General features: G+C 30.9%; 1 protein-coding gene across 1 annotated transcript in view; it reads right to left on the bottom strand.

The window, feature by feature from the left end:
• Positions 1–13237: 13237 nt before the first annotated feature.
• LOC145249030 (mitochondrial import receptor subunit TOM40 homolog 1-like) overlaps positions 13238–17625 on the bottom strand; it is a 44923-nt gene continuing 40535 nt past the window's right edge. The window contains exon 7 of the mRNA XM_080110888.1: positions 13238–15358. Coding sequence (XP_079967014.1) covers positions 15219–15358 — 140 coding nt within the window. The 3' untranslated portion in view covers positions 13238–15218. The remainder of the gene's footprint in view (positions 15359–17625) is intronic.

Below are 17625 nucleotides of genomic sequence, written 5' to 3'. Positions count from 1 at the left end.
TAATATTTCGCTTACGACGTCGCCCGTTAATTCTATTTCTCTCTTTTTTGTCCCTTCTTTCTGTTTATTTACTTAAATTTACTAAATAAAAAAAGTAATTAAGAAGTTTGTAATATTTTTTTATGGATTGTTGACAATGTGTTTTTGAACTAAAATGTGTATTGAACTAAAAAGAAAATGTGTGTTGAACTAAAAAGAAAATATTATTCCAAAGCAAAGCCTGGAAAATCATGGATTACATAGAAAAATGCAAGCAGGAAAAGTAATATGGTTAAGATTAAACTTAGAAAAGTAAAAGGACTAGTTGTTAAAACTGGAAAAGAAAAAGGCAAGATATTTGAGTAAAAAAAAAAAAAAAAATTATAATTATATTCCAGCATTGTTTCATGAATGCACATAGGTGAATTGTAAGTTTGAAAACATTTTAAAGAACGTGTCAAGCTGGTCTAATGGTTATCATACTTGACTTACTGACTTTAGGTTTTTGTTTCAATCTCAGCTTGAGTATTTTTTCTTCGTTTTACTTACACGAATTGAACTACTTAGAAAAAAATAATACTCACATGAACATCTCAGTTTCTCTCCGTTTTTTTTTTTTTTAATTTTTTTTTTTACTTCAGTTTTTTTTTTTTTTTTTTTACTTCAGTTTTTTTTTAAGGAATTTAACGTTGCATTTAATACGTACGGTATTTCTGTTTATAATAAATAATTTGCATTAATTAAAATATAATATTTATGTGTATTAACCTTAACCTGAGAAACGCAGGGCAGTCTGCTAGTATTGAATAAAGTTTAATTTATTATAAATCGTGTTATATATTTAAACAAGAGAAAAATAACTATCTACAAAAGTTTTTTCATGCATTTTTTAAAAAGCTGTAATTCATTATCGACAGTCTTACAACTCGACAGACCTTATTTGCTTTACCTACTATGCATGATGTCATTTTTCAGTTAACAGGCCTTGTCTTTCAGAGGTGGTGTCTTATCTCTGTGTGTGTGTGGAATGGTTTCTACTGAACTCCTTTCTCACTTTTTTATCTACAGTCTTGAAACTTGATATATAGAAGATTTGGACCTGTGGAACAAATTCGATTTCATTTCTAGCCGAAAAAATAAAAAATATCTAAGTGGTCAAAATTGAAAAAAGTGACCTTAACGGGAGTAAATCACATAAAACTTACTTCTGTGTGTGTGCAAATATACACTTTTCCGTTCAAATCGTTTAATTTCAAACATTTTCTCATCCATCTGTCAATAGCTCAAATGGTAACGACGAAGGCTTGAGCCGTAGATGTTTTCGTTTCTATTCGAGCTGATGGCACCCAAGTCATTTTTTTAAACTTGAAATCATTACTATAAACTGGGTACAATATAATAATCAATAAAAAGTTGGTTTTATAATAAATACGAAATTAGGAGTTAAAAAAAATCATTAAAGCATATTTTATGACTTGACCATGCTGGGGGAGGGTACTACAATATCTTGGGTATATATACCTATTTACTATGCCTCCCCACGGGACAGAGTTAGACACCAGGGTCGTTTTTTAACGTGGAGAAAAGGTACAAAAATAAAAAATTGTCTCAGTCGTGAATGGCTGATCCTCCACCGAAAGAGAACAAGAAAGTGCAGCATCTGCCGGAACAGATGGTATTTATTTGCTCCCCCACCGAGCAAATTAGGCACAAGGCCGATTTTTAAAGTGAGGAGTGAAGGGGGAATGGGGACCAACTCCCCGGGGAGTAGGGGAGCTGGGTAGTGACAATTGGTATGAAGGGTTGCCCCTTCATTGACAAAGGTCTTATATGTGGGGTCGCCCCCACATATGGTCTTTGCTTGCAGTATCTGCCGGAAGAGATACTACACTTTGATCTTGACCAAAAGGCCAAATATAATAATAGATTTTTAGCTCTATAATAATAAATGCGAAATCTCCATGAATTAAAACATATTTAAGTTTATTTAACAACCAGACGACCTGCGAGTTAAATACACTTTTACCAAATATAAAACTTCACAGTAAAAAAAAAAAAAAATAAAATAAAATAATAATAATATATATACTCCTTTTTTTTTTTTTATTGCAAGTTGCTAAATCAAAAAAAAACAACTATTTTCCTCTTCTGTATATACAAAGTAGCAGCGTTCATGTGTGTGTGTGTGTGTGTGTGTGTGTGTGTCTGCAGGTGTAATTCTCCTACAGCCCACACCACTGGATCGATCATGACCAAACTTGGCATAATGATGGTTCCCCCTCCTCTCCTCAGGGATGATGCACACCATTTTTCAAGGTCATGGTCATGTTTGGTGCAGTTCTTCATAAACTTCCTCACCTAGGGATGACGCACACCAAACTGATGTAAAGGTCAAAGTCATAGCCTATGTACATCTATTCTTCTACAGCCATTCACAACATTCAGGCACGTGTATTGTGCAAGTTTACATTTTATCAAAACTTTGTAAAAAAAAAAAAAAAACAAAAAAAAAACAACCAGTTTTTTTTTTTTTGGTGATGTATTTTTTTTTTTGTTTTATTTACAACACAAGAATTATACATAAATCTTGTATGTATAAAAAAAAAAGTCTTCAAAAGTGGAAAAAAAAGATGAAAAAAAAAAAAAAAAAAAAATTTCCTTCTTGGCTTTTTTTTTTTTTCTGTCAATTTTCTCTGAGATCCACGCACGACTCGACTTGTAATAATGAAACACTCAATTCTTTTTGACAAAAGATTGTCTACTATTGAAATGAATTTGTTGAAAGGAGGAGGAGGGTGATTTAAAGAAAAAAGAAGTGGGGTCATGAAATTGCAGAGATTATCATATTGCTTGCGAAAAGATTTTTGTAACTTTTTGAGTGAAGAATGATAAAATTTGAAAAAAAAAAAAAAATATTTGAGGGGGGTGGGGTAATTTTAAATAATTAAATTTGATTTAATCAGGTTAAAATTAAAGTTTTTTTCGTGTTGTTTTTTTGTTTTCCAGAATTTCGCCTATATTAAAAAAAATAAAAATAAATGAAAATCTGCTAATGCAAAAATTACATAAACTGACAAAGTAGTTTTATTTTTTTTTTAAAAATCATTTTTAAGTAATTAATGGGAATTTGTAGGCATTACAACATAAATTGCAAGCTCGAATTACTGAGTTATCTCCCTTTATTTTGTGATTTTTTTAAAAAATTGTTTTCAAAATAGCAGACATAAAAAAACTCTTCAGTTACTCATAAAAATTTGATTTTATTTAAAAAAATAAAACTACTTGATCAATTTACATAATTTTTGGAATATGATTTTTTTTTATTATGCCATGGATACATACATCATACAGATTTTTCTTTATTTTAGCTTTTTAATAATGGGAGGGGGGGAATTCTGGACAAGTACATTCTTTTTTTTTTTTTACAATTTGAAGAAAATATTAAAAGCTATCAAAATAAAATATTCAGCACAAAAACAATTGAAGGGGGAAGGGGGGCATATTTCTTTTTAAATTGGATTCAATATTAACTGAATCAAAAACATTTTAAACGTTGAAATGAGGCGCCTAGGACCATACAGTACCAAAACGCCTTTTAGACATGACAGAAACCCCTCACATGCAACTGCTCGTATCCGATGGTGCTGATGATTGAAACACATACACCAACATCAGCACAGTATGACTAAGAAGCAATGTAAGTGTAGTAAAACTTGTTTGTCTTTTTATTGCTATGTTTACAGGAAATAAAACGTTTCATTTTTACCGTTCTCACAATAATCACCATTGCATCACAACTATCATCATTGGCGAAATGAACATGACATGACGTGATAACTTAGGTCTTACACTTCATTTTGAAATAAATAATAAAAATATCTTTATTCATTTCAGAGATAAATGAGTTACAAACTTTGAATCTGTTTTCTGACGTTTTTTTTAAAGTGGCGCTTAGTACTGTATGATTCTGTGGGCCTGTGTGTCCATATAAAAGTCAAAAACTATAAAACAAAGACCCACAAAGTTATTATATTCTTGGTAAGCTTTGCCCGGAATGAATAACTAAAATGTATTTAAAAAATTATTTATTCTTTGACCTTAAATGACACAAATTTTGTTAAGGGTGGTTATGGTTAGGAGTTGCAGTAGGGGGTTAGGGTTATCAGATTTTACTTTTTATGGTTTTGTATTAAAGGGAAGTAACTGATTTTTTTATACCAACTATATTTAGGAGAGTATCTCAATATGTCTAGAGAAAGAAAGGAGTTGAAATAAACTCTAAACAAACATCTCTATTAGTTCCTGAGATAAATGAGTTATAAAGTCGCAAAACTTTGAACCTGTTTTCTGACTTTTTTTTTTTTTTAAAAGTGGCACTCAATGCCATATGATTATGGAGGGCCTCAAATATTGAAATGAGGTGAAATGCAAAGATAAAGCAATGTTTTTAGAAAAGGAAATTTGTTCTGTTTTTATAGGAATTAAATTTTTTTTTTATAAATGCAACCAAGGTCAACAGAAAACAAACAAAAGGTTTAAGTATTGTTACTAACCAAACTTTACAATTTTTTTTTTTTTTTTTGAAGAGGAAATTTGTATTAAAAGAAATAAAGAAAAACTGCAACAAAGTTAAAAAAAAAAAAAAAAAAAAACTGGAGAAGCAAATATTCAGATTGTTTTAAAAAAATAAAATAAAATGTTTCAGTTTTTTTTTTTAGATTAAATGCTAAAAAACATTTTTTTAAAAATGGAAATTTGTATCAGAAGAAAAAGGAAAAATGCAATAAAGTAAAAAAAAAAAATTTTTTTTTAATGGAGAAGCAAATATTTAGATAATTAAAAAAAAAAATGTTTCAGAATTTTTTTTTTTAGATTAGGATTAATGATTTCTATTTATTATAGATGACTATTCTTATGCGAAAAAAAAAATTAACTCGAATAGAATAATCCAAAAGAAACGTTACAAATCATTTTGATGAATAATGTGCAGAATGAAACAAGGATTATCTTCTGCATGTACGATTCACATTTTATATTCTATGCACTTTGCTTGACAGCAAGAAAAAACAAAACAATGGCTCATGGATTAAGGCCAATGTGTTGAAAAGGGGAATCAAGCTGTCAAAACATTTATACAGGTTTAAAAAATGAAAACTGAATGGGTATAAAAAATACAATTAGGTTTCGATCTCAGATTGAAAGAAGTGTAGCCATTCAGTAACATTTATCGAGGTTTATTTTTTATTTTACTGATTATGTGTTTGAAAATCCGAGAGAATCGATCTTCTACAGAATGTGTAAGTTAAAAAAAAAAAAAAAAAAAAAAACATGTATATATATATATATATATAGAAATAAGCACAAAAAAAAAATTAAAACAAAAGATTTACAGAATCAATATATATTTCATGCTAGTGTAAGAACATTTTGAAGAATGCATATTACTTTAACAGACATATATATATATATATATATACTAGCAGGGAGACCCGACATTACATGGGATTGAATGATGAGCAACAAATAATTCAGTCTCCAATATCTTTATTGTCATCAAAATCGATGAAATAAACAATTTTTCGATCAAATTGATTGCCTGCTCTAGTTGGGAACTCATCATGGCGCACAGGGAGGAAGCTTCACATGCCTCTCAGCTGTGACTTAGTCCACAATACATTGTAGTCTATATTGCACTGCAGAGAACCTACAAGTCAAGTACCATGGTTCAGTTGTGCTCTAAACAGAAACATTCATTTTGAATGCACTCCTGTCATATCAAAAGAACCTACTGTTGATTTTATATGCAGAGCCTTTTTGGCTTTTGTGATAATAAAACTTCTCAGATGCACTTTTTCTTTTTTTTTTTACATAGGCATCACCACATTATCAAGGCCAAGAGGCCACTCAAGGATAAGGGTTAAAGAGTGTACAGTAGAAATTGGACAATATAATAATCATTAGTAATGAAAATTTGGTAAATTTGATAACTTATATGGAACAGCTCATCAAGAACTTATTTACTTGGCTGTATTAGAGCGTCAACTTTGGTCTAAATCATCTGTTCCTTCTTTCATCATATTTTTTCAATTATCGATGCTTATCGAAAACATTCTGATACAAAACAAAGAACACTGCCAGATACATAAAGTACATTTGTGTGAAATTTGATAAAAATCGACCCAGCCATTTTGGAGTCTATAAGAAAGAAACTCACACAAAGTTCCTTTTATATAATAATAGAGATATCATCTCACATTCTACAAACTCCTCTACCCCTACCACATATGGAGGCTATCTCGTGTCTTAGGACTATTTCCCTCACACACTTTGGTATGCACCCTCCAATTCCACATACCTAACCCTTATCCTCGAGTGGCCTCTGGACCTTGATAAGTGGTGATTCCCTTGTCAAAAAAAAATGAATAAAAATAAAAATAAAAAAATAACCCTAAACGCGGCTACTCAAGTATTGCCACCAGTCAATTTGTAAGATATTCCTCATCTTGCTGCACTCCTTATACAAGAGGAAGTTTATATGCTATCGGAATGAATATAGTTAGGCGATCTCCATGAGGACTAACAAGTGTAAAATTTTAAGATAAAGAAGGCACTAATGCCATCTCTAAAATTTCTCTTCCTTGCAACCTTTATCTCACAGAAGAGATGTTGCGAGTTTGTCTCTGATGTATCGTTATTTTCATGGAAAGTGTTCGAATGAGCTTCAATCTATGGTTCCCCCTCGCAAAACTTTCACAAGCAACACTCGTCTAGCTGTAAACACTATCAATAATTCCCCCCACTCTTTATCTGTGCCTAAACCTAAACGTAGATTCCATGAACAAAGCTTCTTTCTTAGAACTGCACGCCTGTGGAATTGTCTTCCGTTTTCCTGCTTTCCGGCTGACTACAAATATGGTTGTCTTCAAGTCTAACGTAAATAAGTTCTTGATGAGCCGTTCCATATAAGTTATCAAATTTACCAAATTTTCATTACTAATGATTACGATAATGTCCAATTTCTACTGTACACTCTTTAACCCTTATCCTTGAGTGGCCTCTTGGCCTTGATAATGTGGTGATGCCTATGTAAAAAAAAAAAAAAAATAAAAAATAAAAAAATAACAGTGAATATAATGCATGTGATGTTGGTATTTTTTTTTTTTGTTTCCCCACAAAAGCAAAATGTTACACAAAGTCGTTTTTAATGTAGGGGGAAAATCAGCTCCCCAGAAAAGGACATTCTGGAAGTAGACAAAAATAAAAAATTCCCCTCTATTGACGAAGGACAAATTAACTTAAGTTTAGCACCAGAACAGATACTACACTGTGATCTAGCCTGAAGATAAGATGCGTGTTATATGTAGAGAGAATGCAAGATGTGTTATATAGCAATCTTTGAGAATGTTATTGCTAAATATACACCTCTCAACGAATTATTCAGACTACTGCATCTTGAATGTTATTCTCACATTTCAGCCGATGTAACCTCCAACCTTCACGTTTATCTGTCGAACTCTGGAATCTTTTTGTCAAATTCTAATCTGCATGGAATTGCAAATGAAACTCTTCAGTTAATCCGCAGGAGGTAGCATGCTCTCATTCTGGCAGCCATGACCGGATAAAAGTCTTAAATAATTCACAATTGTATTTTTAGTATCGCCTGCACTGAGGATTGAACCAGCAACCAACCCCCCAGAAGAGTGTTGCATAGAACTGAACTTGTGGCGTAACGGATAAAGCAGTAGGTAATTCATTTCTAATTACCCGTTTTCTGGAGGCTGCAAGTTCAATCTTCAATGCAGGTGATGTTAAGAATATACTTACAAATTACATAAAGACTTCTATCTGGTCATGGTTGACAGAATGAGAGCATGATAACTCCATGGATAAAATAAAGGGTTTCGCTTGAAATTCCGAACTGACATTCAAGATGAGAACAGTAGTCCAAATAATACAAATTACCAATCCTCATCTAAAAAATTCAGAAATATATTACACGTTTTTACCTAGAAATAGTGGGATCAAGAAAACATTATGGAAGCAGGAGAAAATGCCTTCAAATGGCCATGTCAGGTAAGATGCTAATAGAAAGCAGACATTCAGTTTTTATCGAACTGTTATGCTCTCGGAAATAAACACATCCACTCTGGCAGAGACTTTAAATAGAGAAAGTGATATTACTGCTACGATTTTCATTGGTTCATGATGAGCCTTCCTAACACAATCTTATTTTTTTTTTTTTTTTTTCTGTCATTGGAGGAAGAGAGGCATTTTTCTTGAGATTGGTCAAAAGAGATCTTTTATCCATTCGCTTGTTGCTAAAGAACTCGTTTCAACAACACAGCCATGGACAGTCAGTGAAAGAGTGAAAGGTACAAGGTCTGCTACAAATAACATTTTTTGGTCAAGAGCAAAACAATAAATACGATAGGGAAAAAGAAAGAAATATGTTGGCATCCTTTAAAGAGACCCCGTGTCAGAAAAAGAACACTATTTTACGTGATTGAATCTGGATGTTTCTCAGTTTGTGGAAAAGTAGGTTGGGAACAATAATTTTTTTTTTGGGTGGGGGGGGGGCACATAAAGTATTGGGTACATAAGATTAGTCTAGAAGCTGTTCTTATTGTCAGCAGACTAAGGGAGACATATATCTATAAAAGTGAGAATGTGTGCGTGGAGACACTTCTCAACCTATATACTCAACAAATGTTTGATCTACAGACTTGAAAGTTGGTATATAGAGTATTCAGACATGTGGAAAAGTTTTTAATCCATTTTCGTCAGGAAAAAAAGGGCTGCTAATGGTTCAAAATTGAAAAATTGGTACATGAGAAGCCAGCGGATTTTTATCTGTGTTCAACATTTTCACCACTGCATATGAGCGGTCGTGAAATATGACACCTTTTATATTAAGTAAGAGTTAGTTTGAAAACACTCTTTAAAAGTCATGTCAAGCTGGGGTAATGGTTATCGTACTTGAGTCATTGTCTTTAGGTTTGGATCTCCGCTCGAGTATTTTTTTTTTTACTTACACGAAGCGAACTGTTTTGAAAAAATATAATACTTGCATGCACGTCTATTTCTTTCCATTTTTTTTTTTTTTTTAAAGAATTTAACGTCATGTTTAATACCTACAAGATTTCTTTCTAATAAATAAGAACTCTGCATTAATTAAAATATATTATTCATCCATATTTTATGACTAAGCAATGCCAGGCGGTCTGCTAGTATGTAATATATATATATATATATATAATATATATATGATTAGTTTTTTTGGAAAAAGAATTCCAGCAGAGTGCTCAATTAAAAGGAAAATCCAAATTTTAAGAGCGTATTTATATTTTGTGTACAGAAAGAGACGAATATTGGCTGAAGAGAGCTTGATAAGGATACTTTAAACGGGCCTTATTATCGGGCTTGAAACCGACGGTACCAATGATCTGTCTCAACTAACAACTTTCTGTACACAAAATATAAAAAAATATATATATATATATATATATATATTATAAATAATGGTTGTATAGATTGGTTCCCTAGGTGTAAATCCACTGAAATCCATGTGATTAAAGAGTGCTCAATGGAATACAGAACAGGTATATAGTCTGTTTATTATACAAAAACATTGGTTACATATATGCATGCATGTTTCAGTGGAATGTTAATTTAGAGAGACCCACCTCATCAGACAAAAAATTTGTTGCTTCTTTTTTCAATCTGATGAGGTGGGTCTCTTTAAATTGAGATTCCACTGAAACGTATGCACATATGTAACCAATAATGTTTTTGTATAATAAACAGACATATATTTTTTTGCTTCCAATTAAAAGAAGTATCTAGTTGAAGTTGAGTTTTAATATAGTCGGCCTTTCATTGTTCAACATTACAATTAAAAGTGAAAAAAATTTCATTCTTCTTTTATGCTCTCTATCTTGGGTTGAGCATATTGGGGAGTGAAATAACAATGTATAATGCAATGCTCTTTGTGTAAACAAATAGAGCTTAGGCATTTGGACAATGTTTGATCATTGTAATTTCATATACACATCTTAGCACCATCTAAATAACGTAATGGTTAAAAGTGTCAACTGTCGCCTAAGTAGTAGAGTTTTAATCCTGGCTTGAAGTAGTTGCTAGTGTAGCCGCACTGAAGAGCTGTGATACATTATGGATCAATTATAATTCACTTTTCCTGCATACCAATCCTTTTTGCTTAGAAGCTCAATGTATCTTAAATATGACTACAGAGCATATATATAAAAAAAAAAAACAGTATAGTTACATTCCAAGATCCAAATATTTATTTTTCATGCAAAACCAGTTTCTCCAGCATGTTAAAATTTTGTTGAATAAAACCCGTCTAGCTTTACAATATTAACAAATATATGAGGTTATGAATTTTCGTTCTTTTTTTTGACATTATATTGTCATGCATTTTTTTTTCTTTCTAAGCAAAGAATTTTTAGTTTTTCTGAGGAGTATATGCATGAAAAGAGTTGGTATTGACATGATAATAACCAATTGTTTCTGCATAACAAAACGAATCTGTAAAAAATGTACCAAATTTTAACATGCTACATGAAAAATATTTGGATCATGGAATGTAACTATACTGTTATTCTTATAATATATATATATATATATATGATGAAATATGTTTATTCAATTATATTTCACTTTTTATTCATACCAGTCCTTTAATATATGAAGCTTGATGCAACTACAGATCATACACAAATAAATGACAAAAGTCTATATTCCAAATTTCAAGATATTGACCATCATAGTGTGCTATAAAACAAGTGGTGTCAAGAATTATGCATTTCAATATACTTAAAGAAATAAATGGTAAGATGGTCAATATCTTGAAATTTGAAATATAGACTTTTGTCATATATATATATATATATATATATACATACACACACACACACACACTATATTATATTAGTTTGGTATTCCACATATGCTTCTAGAGAAATATTTTGTTACTGATGGGTTACCGGTGAAAGAGGTCTGGTGATTTAAAACCAGAAATTTAGATGACTGACTTCAGAAGAACATCTACACGACACATTTTACAATAGTCAAGCTTGTGTGTTAAGTAAGGAAATGTTCAGTGCAAGTCCAGAGTTAAATCTAATTAAAATACAGAAAAATCTTTGACAAACAAAAAGAAAATGTCATATGCCAAAAATCACAAATTGATCAAGTAGTTTTTTTTTGTTTTTTTTTTTAACTAAGAAAATAAAATTTTATGAGGAAGGTGAAACAGTCCATGTTTATCCGTCATATTTAATAAAGGGAGAAAACAATCTGAACTACAGTGATTGAAAAATTGGCCTTGCAATGGATAGGATATATTATTAATTATTCAAAATCATTAAAAAAAAAAAAAAAAAATAATAAATAAAAAAAATTTATAAAAAGAATTTATATATAAAAAAAATCATGTGATTTTTGGAATGGCATTTTCATTCCTGACATACATTATAAACATATTTTCTGTATTTTTTCTTTTTTTTTTTTAATTAGGTTGAATTCTGGATAAGAACCAAATGTTTTGCATCAGGGAAACATTGCATACATGCAAGCATACAACCATCTTAAAAATAAGTTTATATTTAACATTTTATCATCTGAAAGTCAGTTAAATCAAATAAAGGCAAGTGGGTGAAATAAAATGGAAAATTTTTAAGAAAAAAAAAACAAACAGAAAAATCTGTATGATGTACATAGGCATGACAAAACAAAAAATATCATATTCCAAAAATCACATAATGTCTTATTTTTATACGTAAAATAATTTTTAAGCGATTAATGGGAGAGTTCGTAAGCATTACAAGGAAAGCAAGTTTTGAATTATTGTTGAGTTATCACTGTGTTTCTTGAGATTATTTCCAACTGGCGAGTAAGACAGTTGCTCCTCAGATATTCATTAAAAATTGATTTTCTGATGTAAAAATAAAACTGCTTGATCAATTTAGGTGATTTTTGGAATATGATATTTTTTATTTTATCACGGGTATAGATTTTTTCTTTATTTTTAATATGTGCACAATTCTGGACAGAAACCAAAAGAACTTTTTTTAATTACTATTTTGGAGAATGAACAATTTTTGTTTTGACAAATGAGTAAAGTTTTTGGGGGGAGAAGAAAAACGAAAAAAATTATTTTCGTCAAAATCGACAGAAATAGCAAAAATATTTTAAACTTTTGCCTTAAAACATGATTTTTTTCTTTTAAAGCTGAATTATTATTTTTTTTTTTTTTGCCAAAAATTGATTGTAATTTCATCAGAAAAAATCTTGCTGAACACATTTGATGCTGAAATCTGAAATCGTATTTTAATACTTTAAAACTGTGTGTGCATTTATTGAGCAGATGATCATAAAATCATTCTTTTCTTAAACGAAAAAGATGATTTTTTTTTTTTTTTTTGGTAGTCGTTAAGATAAGAGTCAACGGATCGATTTTTTAAAAATATATTTCTTTAAGCAAAAACAATATTACTATGTAATTATCATGCCAAAAATAGTAATATATCCATAAATTATGAAAAATCATTGAGCAGAAATTTATTTCTAGTTAAAACTAATTTTTATACAAAGTCGGGTAAAATCACATATTTCTTAGACGTTATAAAGTAGACAGTAAGAGTTTAAATATACAAATATTTTAGATTACTTATTCAATATTTGCTGTCTATAGTGATAGATTTTTTTTTTTTTTTTACTAAAAAACAAAATATCAGTTGTTCTACTTGATGAATTTTCATAATTTTTGGATATATTACTATTTTTGATATGACATTTAAGTACATAATATTGTTTTTTGCATAAAACGATATATTTTAAAAAAAAAAAAAAAAAAAAAAACGATTTGTTGACTATCTCCTAACAAGCACCTTTTTCTTTTTGAGGTCAGAATTGGTTTCATTAATGAAAAGATGAAAGCAATATAAAAAAAAAATTAAATTTTAACAAAGAAATTAAAAATAAAAAATGTAAATAAACATTTAAACAATTTTTAATAAAAAACGTTTAAACATTTTTAAAATGAAAAAGAAATTTCACAATTTCTTTTAAATTAAAAAAAATTTTTTTTTTTTTTTCCTTTGAGGTCAGAATTGGTTTCATTAATAAAAAGATAAAAGCACTATAATAAAATAAAAATAAAACGTTATTAAAAAATTATTTAAAAAAAAAATTGAATTATAATAAAGTGAAATAAATTAAAAATGAAAAATTTAAAAACATTTAAACAATTTTTAATTAAAAAGAAATTTCACGATTTCTTGTCAAAAATTCAGCCTAACAATTTTGATTCGCTTTTAATTTCCATTTTGTTTTTTAATCTTTTTTTTTTTTTTAAATCATATTTATTCAATTTGATTAGCATGGAATATTTCCTATCAAACCAAAAAACATAAAAATTTACAACTTATCAAAGTCCTCTCTACTATATATATATATTTTTTTCAAAATAATGTCAATTAAGCCGAGTTAAACTCGAAAGATATATAATTGAACCCTACTATACTTGCACAGTTTGATCAAAACATTAAAAAATGAAAATATCAAAAAAAAAGTTTATATTGTATGTATCTGTTATGAAATGAAGTTCTCTGAAAAAATTTTTTTACTTAATTTCATCAGCGAAAAAACAATTTGTTATGGCACTGAGCAAAAGGTTCGATTTTTAAGAAGAAAAGCTAGTATTAAAGATGGGGAGGGAGTGTCGGCACTTTAAGCTAAGTTATCTCTCGGTGGCGTGTTCTAAAAAATCAAAAAATTGATGTCTACCTTCTACATGCCGTCATAAAAACGCATTTTTTCCGCTGTAAAAAAAAAAAAAAAAAAAAAAAAAAAAACTACTAAATCAAATTAAGTGACATTTTTTTTCATAGATCTTCAATTCAAAACGGATACATACAATACCTTTTTTTTTTATATTTTCATTTTTTAATGTCTTGATTAAACGGTACAAGTACAGATGATGAAAATTGAACATGTCATTTTGTTCAATTTTTTTTTTTTAATAATCTTGAAATTTACCAAAATAACAGACTGTATTATCTCCCCTGTTTTCAAGATAAACTTTCAAAATTATGGTAAAACTGCAATTTACAATAAAATTGATATGCTTCAGTTGATGATATTCTGAATTCATTAGAGAAAAAAATTCTTCTGAAATCTGAAGATGCTTGGTTCTTGTGAGTTTCATCCATTTTCAACAGAAACTTGAAATAGAAAGAAAATCTCTCATCAACAAACAAGAGAAAAAGCAAACTCTCCCCTGGCACTTTTTTTTTTTTTTTTCGAAAATCGATTTTAATGTCTACCCAATTTGATTAATATGGAATATTTCTGATCATAAAAGAATTTTACCAATTAAAAAAAAAAAAAAAAAAAAAAAAAAATTAAAGTTGCTTCTCAGATAAGTCATCTCAAGTGTATACAAGTTAAGAATTTTCAATGAATGTATACAACTTCTCAGAGTCTGTTCTTTTATTTCTTTTTTCTCTTAATTTTTTAGAATAACGCTGACTAAGCAATGTTAATATTAAACATATATAGCTGACTACCCCATCTGATTAAAATTGAGCACAATGTTTTTTAACAATCTTTAAGTGAGAATCTTATTATTTATGATATTCAGAGACAAAAAAAAAAGGGCAGGATTGGGGTTTAGGGAAAGTTAAGTGCTATACATTTCTGACTATTTTCATTATAAAAAAGAGGGAATAGGGGAAGCTCAGCGTCATGCATTTATGCCAATTTTCATTATTAAAAAAAAAAAAGACAGTCAGGAGGGATAGGGGAAGCTAAATGCCATATATTGTTGCCAAATTTCATTATAAAAAAAGGGGAAAGAAAATCTGAAGAGGTTTAGTTCTTGCAAGTTTCGTCCATTTTCAACACAAACTTCAATAGGAAGCAAATCTCTCAACAGACACACACACACACACACACACACACACACACACACACACACACAAAGTTGAATCTGAAGTCAGAGGGTAAGGAGTAAGAGAATAATAATTATATTAAACAATAATAATAAAAGTCAAGCCATGAAGGTAAGTCAAATGGTATGAACTCCAATCCTCCCTCCCACACATACGCAAGCATGCACACATACTTATGATGACTATAGGATCTTCATAGCCACTCTAAGAAAGAGAGGGGCGGTACTACATCTGGGCATTTATAATTATTTTCTTAGTCATCCGTTAGCCAACAATGAGACCCACACCGAATCGATATTGCGCTTTTGTGTGGTTGGCGTAACCACTCAAGGCAAACGTGAATGGGAATGGCAGCAGTTTCTTCTCTAAAATGGCACCAACGCACCAATTAGTATCAATTTGACCTGAAAAAGAAAAAAAAATTTATTTTTTTTTAATCAAGAACTTTTGTTAAACCTAAATAAATTGGGAGGGGGGGGTACTTTTACAGAATTTGAACCAACTTTTTATTTATTTTTTTAAAATCTTAACCAAACCCAAATTTTAGTTTGACAAAATTGGGTTTCTACAAGTATTTTGTTGTGTATACTGCAAAATGTACCGGTTCAGTTCAAATTCTGAAGAAGCACCAAAGAAATTTATTTAAAGACTAGTTGGGCTGTCCCCCACCTCCTTCCCAGATTTCCATAAAAAAAAAAAATCTGCTTCATATTCCCCCCCACCAACAATGAACCATAAGCAACTACTATGATAGAGATGAAATTTCAATAAAGATGAAAACAACAACTAATAAAGATGAGAATAATAGTCCGAAATAAAAATAAATTAATATATATAATTCTCATCTCAAAAATGAATTCCAATTAAGGAATAATATATATGTAAAGAGACATTGCGGCCACTTGTTTTTGTTCTCAGGTAGCATTCAATGTTACTTGTTTTTGCTAACTGAATAAACATTTTACATTAAATAAAAACACTTTTTTTTTTCTTTTTTTTTTTTTTTTTTTTTAATTATTATTATTCAATTTTCACCCCAAACAAGGCACAGTGCCACTTTGAAACAGGGGGCTACTATTAGGGACTTAATTAGCGAGGTCATTATGAAGGGAGATGAGTAGAAAGATGTTTGTTAACATTACACTTGAACTTCTGCATATCATTGCAGTTGGGAAAGCAGAATCCCGGAAGGGAGTTCCAAAGACCCGCAGTTCTGGGGAAGAAACTATTGGAGTAAAAGGCTTTCTTGCACCTAGGGATCTCTACTGTAAAGGGATGAGACTTAGTAGCTTGTCAGGTTTGTCGGGGGTAGTTACGTCGGGGAGGTACAAGTGTTTGCAGTTCGTCAGAGCATTCACCATTAAAGTATTTGTAGAACAGGCAGAGGGATGCAACATCTCGTCGATGGGACAGAGGCTGAAGCCTAGATGACAGTTCAGGACCTATCAGGTTGGCGACTCTCTTTTGAACCCTGTCCAGGAGCGAGAGACAAGCAGCAGATGCACCAGCCCAGATGTGACAACAGTACTCCATACATGGGTGAATGGTGGCCTTATAGAGGTATAGGATACTGTCAGGCGTAAGTAGTTTTCTAGCACGGTAGAGGGAGCCAACCTTCCTTGCAGCAGCCTTGGCAATGCTCTCAATGTATCTATTCCAGTTCATATTCCCTGTAAATGTTAGGCCGAGGAGTTTAAAAGAAGTACTTTCAGGCAATGTGTTCTTGGCCATTGCTATTGGTGGTAGAGAAGGTTTCTTGTAGTTATTGAAGGAAACAAGCTTAGTCTTAGCAGCATTGAATGTGACTAACCATTTTTGTCCCCATTCCACTATGGATTGGAGATCATCCTCTAGTGTTTCTGCCATTTCCTTGGATATGTGTTCATTTGTTTTCCTCTCATATCTGTTATAGAGAGTGGTGTCATCGGCAAATATACCCATTTCAGAAACAATTTTATCCGGGAGGTCATTTATGAATATCAGGAATAATAGAAGTCCAAGGATAGACCCCTGAGGTACTCCCGCATTTATGTCATATTGTTTGGATGTATGACCGTCGAGGACAACTTTGATTTTTCTATTACTTAAGAAGGATTTAATTACATTATGAATTCTTCCAGTGATTCCATATGATCTAATTTTCCTAAGAAGACCATTGTGCCATACCCTGTTAAAAGCCTTAGATATATCAAGGGCCACCGCTCTACCCTCCCCTGTTTTATCCAATGAACGGTATATACGTTCAGAAACTAAAGTTAAGATATCTGCTGTTGAACAGGCTTGCCTGAATCCATATTGTTTGTCAGTCAGGAGTTTAGCAGCTGTTAGGTGCTGGACTAGGGCTTGATTAACTAAGGACTCAAATATTTTGGCGAAAAGCGGGAGGAGGCTAATGGGGCGATAATTTAGTGGGTCAGTTCTTTCACCAGAATTCTTGAAGACTGGTACCACAGAGGCGGTTTTCCAGCAGTTGGGAAAGCAAGATTCATTAAGGCATTTATTGTAAAGTTTGGACAGAACTGGAGCAACCTTGGCAGAGCATTTTTTTAATAGCACAGCCGGGATGAGATCTGGTCCACATACTTTTGAGGTGTCTAGGTTTTTTATAATAAAATGTACCTGAGAAGGGGTGATTTTCAAATCGTCTAGTGTGGCGTTTGTTCGCAGAGGA

Source organism: Euprymna scolopes, chromosome 27, assembly GCF_053919585.1.
Source record: "Euprymna scolopes isolate OS-2025 chromosome 27, ASM5391958v1, whole genome shotgun sequence".
Classification (NCBI taxonomy): Eukaryota; Metazoa; Mollusca; class Cephalopoda; order Sepiida; family Sepiolidae; genus Euprymna; species Euprymna scolopes.
This window is presented reverse-complemented; position numbering and strand designations above follow the sequence as displayed.